Genomic DNA, 10,029 nt, shown 5'->3' with positions numbered 1-10,029 from the left:
GCCCCCTCCCCCCACCCCCACCATGCCCCTTTCCTCCCCATGCCCCTTCCCCTCCAACAGACTTACCAGCCGGATGCTGCTTTCCAAGCTGCCAGGCTGCATTTCAGCAATTGGATCACTATCAGATGACATGGCTCGTTAATAATCGGCCATCGGTATTAGCCCAAAAAGTCTTTATCAGTGCGCCAAATAGTCTTTATCTATGTATGGCTACCAGGTGGAGAACAAAATATCTTCTTCACTGGACTTAGTCAATTCAGAATTGAAAAACCAACTGGGAACTGGGGGGAAGAAATGGAAAAGCTTCCCTCATCACGTTTTATAATCTATGAATAAGAAGAGGGCTGGAAGGGGGAAGAGAACAATTGAGATGTAGTAGTTTTAAAGCCTCCGTCTTGAGGTTTCAAAGGTAGTTAGGTGCACATAAAGATGGAGATAGCTACAATAGGTATCTATAGCTGCCTGCGTAAGTTTCTTTGAAAACCTGCCCAAGGTGTCAAATAACTTGTTTCTGATTTAAAGAATTAACACTTCCTTTGTTTAATAAATCACTTTTGGTCTTGCATAAGAATTTCTTCCAAAATATGATGAAGTAATATTAAAAAGTGCTTGTGATTACTTTTTAATTGAATTTGCATTTCCTGTTAAATGTAGTATAACAGGTAGAAATAGTTTAGAGTAGAAATAATGTAATAATTAAATATTGCTTGCCATTTTAACAAAAAAATAAAATGATTAAGAATCTAGAGAGATGCACATTGAGCTTAAATAAGTTACTTAATGTATGTGTGTAGCTATAGTGTATCCTTTGGTACCAAATACTGAGTTTAGTTTAAAAACTATTTTGTTGCAGTTCAACATGGTTTTTATGGTTCTACCAAACAAATTTTTGGGGGGGGGAAGTAACTGAAGTATAAATACAAATCAACCTTCATTCAAATAATCGATCTTAATATTTTCTGCTTGCCTAATTTAAACCATGATTAAAATCTATACCTTATATCAATGATTCCCAAAAGGTATGCCATGAATGATGGAAGTATGTTGTGAAAAATGGGCTATATCAGGCCCTGGCCAGGCTGGCTCTGTGTGGTAGAACTGGGCCTATGGGGTGAAGTGTGCCACCAGTTATAATCTGGAAAAAAAACATGTGCCCAAGGTTTCAGAGATTTGGGAATATTTATTCATGTCACTTTTAGACAGATCTAAGCTGAATTTTCTTTTGATGAAAATAAAACTTGGTTTTAACAAATTCTCATTAAAACTTCTTTTGCACAATATATGCTTGTGTGGTATTCAAATTTTGTGATATCACTGCTATACCAATAGTTAGCCAAAAAAAGTGAAACTGTTGAGATTTTAAATTTGAAAACTGGATGACTTTTCTTTATTGTAGATTTCCTGTAATAAGGTTACAGATTATTTAATTAAAAGTGTCCTAAAAAAATCCATAGGTACTCCTTGAGTTTCAACCAGATTTAAATCCCTTTAGTAAATATATTTAGTTTATTCTGCTCTTACTGCTAAAACATCACTGCTGTACTAATCACTGCCGATTCTTCTCTTAAATTTCAAATTTTAGATTATTATGGACAAACTTCTTTCCTATTAGTTACAGAAGTTGTTTTTCCTTTCCTATTTCTGGAAAAGGGTGGTTACTAAAACGTGAAGCTTGATTTTTACTTACCTATATTGCCACTGTGGCTGCTTACAGATGTTAAAAAAAACAAAACAAAACCCCTGGTACTTTATTTCACTTGGCGTATTCCCATGCTGAGTCCAGTACATGCCTCTTTCCAGGCTGCCTCTTCCCATGCAGGCAGGGATTGCTGGGAAATGGAGTACACTGCTGACCAGAACCGCCCCACAGGCGGGACTTCGCTCGTCCTTGCCTTAGTTGGACCCAGCTCGCACGTCTGTATGGATCAGGTGCTTTAATGGGGCTTTTTTGGCATTTTTATCTATAGTTGACCGACTCAACTTTAGATAAGTGCCCAAAAACCCTGGTGAAGTACCCAAATTATGCAGATGCCGCAAAGGTTGAAGTAATGCACTGCTGCTTCTGGTAAAGCGTGGGGTTTTGTTTGGGGGGGGGAGTTGCTGGGGTTTTTTTGTTTTTTGAACGTTTGTAAGCAGCCTATGTGGCTGGGAAACTTCTGCAGAGAGGGTGGCAATGCAGATTTTATGCAGTGCATTAAATTCTCTAGCACAAATGCTAGCAGTAACTGTTTTTTGTTTTTGTTTGAACCCTTCTTCAAAAGCCTGCCTTCTTCAGAAAATGAAGCATGATATTTTCTATGCTTTTGTTTTTAAAGTACCGCTGCTTTTTCCTCTTTTTTCTTATTTAAGGAAGAAGACTTAACTAGTTTTTAGGCTGCCAGGAAGTGTGGGGGCCACACCAGAGGTTAAGTAGCTCCTGCCAACTCTATTGACCAGTGTGTGAAAGCTCTGACTGAGTGCCAGGTAAGAAACAAATTTGATCTGGTCTTCTGTAACATTTAAGATATGTGGAAAGGTAATGAGTGGCACTTTTTTAAAGGGTTTCTTTTTTCACTAACTTCTAACTTCCTTTTCTGCTTCATTGATCTTTATAAAAGTGTTATCTGGGGAACTGTAGCTTTAGAAGCATTGAAAAGTAGGGCTGGAAGGGACTTTTGAGATCATCTAGTCCAACCTCTTGCCAGAGATGAGATAATCCCTGTCCGAACTGTTCTACAAATCTGTTGTCTAACCTAGGGGTGCGTGGCTTCTAAGTAAAACAGTTGTCACTTACTTGTTTTTGACACAACCTGCATAATAAAGCTCTCCGAATATTAGGGAATAAAGACATGTAAATAATGCTCAGACTCCCACCTATAACTTGTTAAGAAAAATGTTAATATAATTTAAAATGGGTATTTGACCCATCTCTTTTTTTTTTTTTTTTTTTTTTCTCTCAAAATAAGCACCATCTTTTCTCTACTTTTACTTTCAATACATAGACTAAAGTTATTTTTCTGGTCCTTCAGACCCTTCAGCCCCATGCTATTTTTCCCTACTCCAGATACCATACTTCTATCCATATCCCTTTTTCTGAACCTGAGTCTGCATCAGGTTTTTAAATTTGTATTGTTAATGTAATCTCTCTTTTTTTTTTTTTTTGTGAATGCGTAATAAATGGGGTGAGAACTCATTTGCTTTTGAAGTATGGTCACTTGCTGTTTTCAGTCTATTTTTTAAAGCAGGCTTACAAGGGTACACTTAAGCAGGCTCCTAGGGCATTTTTACATGTGCTGGGATATGGTGCCAGGCACTTTTAATTAGCAAGCCACGCTATTTAAAGCGTCTGCATGTCATGTATCAATATCGCCATGTGTCCCCGCGCTGAGAGAATGGCAGTGGGGTGCTTTGAACTGAAGCTCATTGAACAGGTTTTATTTCAAAGCGCCCTGCCACCATTTTTTCAGCAATACTGACACACACGACGCAGAAGGCTGCCAGAGCCCATCGGTTTCTTTGCTCCAGCAGACTTGATTACCCGATTAATCGAGTCTGCTCTGACGCACTGGAACTCCAGTGCGTTGGAGCAACCTCTGCACATGCATAGGAGCCTGTAGTGGTGAGCTAAATCATGACGGTTTCAGTTTATTCAGAAGTCCTATGATATTAAGGATGTGATTTTATTTATTTATTTATTTTTTGATGCTGTACTCTTTCACTTTTCAAGTAAGATTGATGTCAGTAAACCTTTCAATTATAGTTAATAAATTCTGAAGTTAAAGCCGTTATTCCATGTCAAATTCTGAGACATTGAGTTAGTTGGGTTTTTTAGCTATTGTGTGCCAAATCATCACTAGCTGCCCTGGTTTGGTTTTACAACTTATCTGCATGCCCTGGAAAGTGACATAAAGTACTAAATCTAATATATTTTGGGACAGCATATTTCCTATGTATTTGAAATGATATTTCTGATTATGTCTCAAGAAGAGAAGGAATTGCAGCAATGAAATGAAAGAAATTAAATTATTTAAAAGTGGGAAGGAGTAGTGAACAGGTACTCTGAGGTATACTTAATCAAGATTATTTCCTTATTTAAGAATTGTAAAAGCGGGGAAATTCAGTTATTTAACCACAACAGTTGTTTAGCTCTATTCCTGGAATATACTAAGGGATCCTATAAGCAACATTTGAAATGCATGAAATAATGGCACTGCCCCTAGTATTCTAACTAAATGCATTTAATGTTTACTTTACAGTATTTCTTTTAGTATAATGAGTTCATTAAAAAAACTTTTGATGCTAATTCAGAGATCCATAATCTGCTCAGTGTCTTTCACATGCAGTTTTGATGATAACTGACAAGCTGTAAGTTAATTAGCACAGAACTTACTAATGAGGATGTTAAAAATCCTTACTTTTAAATTTTTATTGATGCACTATGGACAAATTGAAGGAAACTCAGTCATATCTGTAATAACTTCCAAGCACTTTATCTATCCAGGTGCTGTTTTCAGGTAACAGTAAAAATACAATTAATTGACTGGTAGCAAAGTTTTGAAAAGTATGACAAGAATGCTTGTCTTCAGAAATGGGGATAACCCAAAACCAAAGCAATAAAGCGAGGTCTGTTAATTAGCATGGAAGACAGCTTCTTGAATTAATATGTGGTGTTAATTAACAGGAAGTCTGATGTTGTGTTGTAATTACCACCAATATTTTTGACATACTGAGTGACTGAAGGTGAATTATATAGATAGCAATTTAGTAAACACTTCAGAGCTTGGGAACCTCTTCCTTTGTTTCTGTTTTCTAGAAATATGGACAGACTTCTACGACTTGGAGGAGGTATGCCTGGGCTGGGACAGGTTAGTGTGCAGCTTGTCAATATTTTCTTTTAATACTGATCACAGTTGCTGGAGTATTTCTTTATTTACTAAAAAATAATCTTTTAGTAGCAAATTTAACTAATTGCAGCATTGTAAGTATATAGGAAACATTGTTATATAGTTTGAACTTTGTGTTAACATGAATTGCTGTACTAACATTTTCTATTTGATTTTTTCAAACTTAAAGATATTGTTTCAATTTTCCGTCAGTTATCTAAACAACATGGTGCATGGATACAAATGTATTGCAAAGTTAGTGGAATAAAAGGTACTGCAAATCCCACTTTTCAACAAGTGATATTGCAAACTATTTGACTTAATCATTGAGAATAATTTTTAATATCTTGATACGGTACATGAGTAGATTTAATAGATTCCTTGGTGATGGGCACCCTATGATAACCTACCCTATATAAAATCAGGGAGGCTACATGAAATTTTCTTAAAAGATTTTTTGCTTGTAAGTAGTAGTTACCACCTATCCACCTGGTTGTTATCAGTATTGTTAACAATGTTAAAGTTTATCATTTTATTAGTGGTGGGCTCAGGACCTCTCTGGTGCCTTCCAATTCCTTTCTGAAACTCTCCAACTGTTGAGTGATCTGTATTTTCTCCCACAATAGGAAATCCCCTATGGCCTCTTTTTAGTCAGCTATGTTGCCCAGAGGCCTTAATTCATCTTTTCTCTGTTCATTTGTCTCCTTTATTTTCAGGGCAAGTTTGGTTGGCCTCCCTGGGCCTGCAAGTGAAACTGTTAGGTTCTGCAATGGGACGTGTGCCCTGGTACTCTAGTGTACCTAGAGTCTGGGTAGATTTGGGCGTATGAAGATGAATACAACTTTTCTCTCAAAACAGTGAGGATGCACAAAGCTTGGAACCAATTTTCCCATTGGAACAATGTTATAAATGGGGGATTGGTTCCTTTACCACGCTCAACACAGATCCAGGGACACATGCCCAGCCAGGGCTAGGAGGCATGGGGATGCCAGGGCAGCTCTGGCTGCTGCACGCTGCTTTTCCGGCAAGCATAGCCCCCACTCCCAGCACCTTCTGCCACCTGCCTGGAGCGCCCTGCGCAGATCCGAGGGCACCCTCCTTCTCCATATCCTCCCAGACAGGAGGCACGCAGTGGCCGGAGCCGCCTCACCCCCTCTGGGTGCCCCGGCTGGGCAGTCCCTGTCCCAGCCCCAATCCCTGCCTTGCAGCGGGGGCGTTGATCTGCCGCCCCACCCCATGCAGACTTACCAGGTGGAGGCTGCTGTGTTCACCGCCATAAAGTCAAAACCCCTTTGGAATCTTGAAACAGTGTTGTAATTTACAAAGGTCGTAAGTGATGTTTGTTGTAACTTGAACACTCATAAGTCGAGGACTGCCTGTAATTGCAAATTCTTCATTTGCAAATTTTGGTTATTTGTAACTATGTCCTAAATTTCTAGCTGTCACTTGGAAGGTGTCAAATGAAGCATTCAGTGTTGTATTTAAGTAGAATTACAGCTATTGTTTGACCAGCTCTGCTGTAATTTTTGTATACAATTGCTCTATTTTCTTTTTTTATAGCTGAAAGTTTCTTCATGCACTTGTAGTGCAGCTTCAAAGAGTCCTCAGTTATTTTTAGTTTTGCTTTCTTAAACAGTTCTGGGTATTTCTCTTGTTCCTCTGTGCTGCCAGCCTGCTTCATGACTCTTCATTTTTTTTCTAACATCTGCGTAGTCTAATCACTCAAGATTTCACTTCATAGTCCTCTCTGAACCTGACGCATATCAAAGCTGTTTTTCAGATTTGGTGTTAACTCTTTAGCCTGCTTTTATAATTTATGATTTGTAATCTGAATCTAGCTAGAGAATTAAAGCAAATCTGAAATGTATCAGATAATAGAACATGGCATTCAAATAAACCCCTTAAATTGTTTCTGTGCTCGGCCCTCACAGCTTTTGTGTGTATTTAAATATAAAAGGGTCTCCTGAAGGAATTTATGTAAGTGAGGGAATTTTGAATAATTCCATATTTCTCAGGGGAACTGAATTTCTGCTGTTGCCTGTTGCAGCTTGCACTGGATAATATTATGGCTACTTTTGCAGTCTTTTAGTTTACTGAATCAGCTGGAAAGATGCAAGTGGATCACTTCTAGTGCATAAATTCCATCATTGAATATGGAAGTTTCATATGTAACTGAATAGAAGAGTTGTTTTGTTTTGAATATTTTTAATGGTAGCAAAGTAGTTTCACACTATATCCAGTAAGTTCAACTGAGATTAAAAGCAGGTATTTCATGGTAATAATTAATCATTCTGTGGAACTGAGATAACTGCACAGTCATGCCAATAAACCACACTAGTATATTTGAAACTATTGTACATTGCTCTTTTTAATTGTCCAGTGTTAAAATTGAGCTGTCCATTTTGTAGGTTTTATTTTAAATTTTAAACCCAGAGTAAATAAACCTACAACTGTCAACTAATACAGCAGAGGAATTATAGATTAGTAGGGCTGGAAGCGACCTCAGGCAGTCATCTAGTCCAAACCTCTGCTCAAGGCAGGATTGTTTGTGACGAAACCATTCCAGTCACGCGCCTATCTAACATGCCCTTGAAAACTTTCAAAGATGGAGATTCCACAGCATCTCTGGGTAACCTGTTGCAATGTTTAACCACCTTTATTGTAAAAACAAAACAGAGGACTTATGATCTTACAAAAAATGGTAGAAGGTAGAACAAACAAATGATTTTTCAAGCATCATTAAGTAGCCTGGTTCATCTAAAGTGTCATATGAAACAGCTGTGAGGTTTGTTGCTTGACAGAAGTCAGTTGTTGACAGTAGTCTGTTTTGTTTCACCTGAAACTGTGGACAAGTTCTAATTGGTATTCACCAAGCTTGTATGTCTCTTATCTCTGCTGTGCTCTTTCAGCAGTACTCATTTTTCTCTGGTTTTGTTTTTTTTATTATCACCTATTCCTTACTAGACTTTCAGTCCATCAGCTAACACTTGGGTTCTCCTCTGTCCTTTCCTCTTTATTCCAGTGTTGCTCAACTCATTCCACTCTGTAGTCCAGAAATTTGGTGGCAGGACAGAAGGTGGCAGTGTTAATTGTTATATTTGTGGGACCTGCGGCAATTAATGAATGTCTCCATTGCTTCCCCAACATCAAATTTTTTGCCTGATGGGAAGTCCCCTAGGCTGGATTTGGCCTGCAGGACATATCTTGGTCACTATTCAGAGTATTACTTCCAGTCCACTTGTTACTGTGTTTGATGACTCTCTTCTATCATAAACTTCTGTTGAACTCTCAACATCAGGTTTTTTACATTTTGTTCTGCTGCTGCTGAGCACTTCTGTCAGAAGTTGTATGATCATGCTTACTCTTTCAACTATGAGTTTCCTTTTTGCTCTTTTAATTTGGTCATTTTTTAAGCCAAGCATTTGACTTCTCACCCTTAGTAAATACTGAACTTGCAAATCCATCTGCTTTTACAGCTTTTCTCCCTGCCTAGTCCCTCTTCCTTCTTGCATCCTAGATTTTACTTCATTTTGTAAGGAAAAATCACAAAATCCAGCATTGCCATCTTCCTTTTCCTCCCTGGGCATTGATTATAAGACTTGTTGCTTGCTTTCTGCCTCCATTTGTTCATTACCTATTTCCTTCCTATTGATTTTCACTTTCTTCAACTTTTCTTTTACCAGTACTAGCAAGTCTTGGTCTTCCCACTTCAAAATTCTTAATTCTACGATATTAGCCAAGAAAATCTTTATCGGTACACCCCTACTCTCTAATAAAACTGTAATGACTTCTTCCTAGCTAAATTTGAGGGCTTTATCCTTCTGGAACATTTTATGGTTTTGGAAACTTTGTCCTCTCCCTGGCTTTTCTGATTCTGGTTATCATGATTATCCTCTTACCTCATTGATTCTCTCCACCCCACCCCTCTTGCAGTTTCTTGTTTGAAGGGTTCTCTTCCCCTTCGTGTGTGCCTGTGTAAGTTTTGTCTTGGCCTCTCTTCTCTGCTGGACTTCTGCTTGTTTTTTGCATGGCTTTCACCACTACTTTATGGTGATGACACATAGAATCATAGAAAATTAGGGTTGGAAGGGAACTCGGGAGGTCATCTAGCCCAACCCCCTGCTCAGAGCAGGACCACCCCAACTAGATCATCCCAGCCAAGGATTTGTCTAGCCAGGTCTTAAAAACCTCCAAGGATGGAGAGTTCACAACCTCTCTGACTAACCTGTTCCAGTACTGTACTACCCTCCTAGTGAGAGTTTTTCCTAATATCTAATCTAACCCTCCCTTGCTACAACTTGAGACCATTGCTCCTTGTTCTGTCATCTGCCACCACTGAGACCAGTTTAGCTCCATCCTCTTTTGAACCACCCTTCAGGTAACCGAAGGCTGCTATTAAATCCCCCCTTAGTCTTCTCTTCTCCAAACTAAATAAACCCAATTCCCTCAGTCTCTCCTCAGCAGTCATGTGCCCCAACCCCCTAACCATTTTCATTGCCCTTTGCTGGACTGTCTCCAATTTGTTTACATCCTTTCTGTAGTGGGGGACCCAAAACTGAACACAGTACTCTAGATGTGGCCTCACCGGTGCTGAATATAGGGGAAGAATCACTTTTGTCAATCTGCTGTCAGTGCATCTACTAATGCAGCTCAGTATGCCGTTAGCCTTCTTTGCAACAAGGACGTACTTTTGGCTCATATTTAGCTTACTGTCTCCTGTAACCACCAGGTCCTCTTCTGCAGTGCTGCTGCTTAGCCAGTTGGTCCCTAGCCTATGCATGGGATTGTTCTGCCCTAAGTACAGGCAGTCCTTGACTTACAACCTTTCAAGTTACAACATTTTGCACTTACAACATTTATAAATTGACACCCTGTTTCAACTTTGACATCAGTTTCGATTTACAATGCTTGATCCGATGCGACGCCACGCCAGTGAACAAGTTCACTGTGTAGCTCATCTCCCTGGAGAACATCTGTTCAAACTTGCTTGGACACTTTCTTTAAGAAAGCAGACAAGACTCCAGAAAAAACTTGCAGCTAAGACTCCTGAGAAGACTCCAGCCAAGAGCCCTTCAAAAAGTCTAGCAAAATCACCTCAAACAAGTCCTTATAAATCAATATGATTGCTATTTATGATACAAATACGTTAATGTAGCTATATTGCTCA

At 38.8% G+C, this 10,029-nt stretch overlaps 1 protein-coding gene across 4 annotated transcripts in view; it reads left to right on the top strand.

The window, feature by feature from the left end:
• Positions 1-10,029, top strand: part of PSMD14 (proteasome 26S subunit, non-ATPase 14) — a 68,996-nt gene that overhangs the window by 8,903 nt on the left and 50,064 nt on the right. For 3 of the 4 annotated variants that reach the window (XM_025199951.1, XM_006020334.3, XM_025199949.1), the window contains exons 2-3: positions 2,350-2,463; positions 4,793-4,844. The exons of the other annotated variant lie outside the window; for it this stretch is intronic. In XM_025199951.1, the coding sequence (XP_025055736.1) occupies positions 4,797-4,844 (48 nt within the window). In that variant the 5' untranslated portion in view covers positions 2,350-2,463; positions 4,793-4,796. The remainder of the gene's footprint in view (positions 1-2,349; positions 2,464-4,792; positions 4,845-10,029) is intronic. 4 annotated transcript variants of the gene reach the window in all.

The sequence above is a fragment of the Alligator sinensis genome, unplaced genomic scaffold (genome assembly GCF_000455745.1).
Source record: "Alligator sinensis unplaced genomic scaffold, ASM45574v1 scaffold389_1, whole genome shotgun sequence".
NCBI classification, from domain to species: Eukaryota; Metazoa; Chordata; order Crocodylia; family Alligatoridae; genus Alligator; species Alligator sinensis.
Note: the sequence above shows the minus strand (reverse complement) of the source record. Positions and strands in the feature narration are given on the sequence as shown.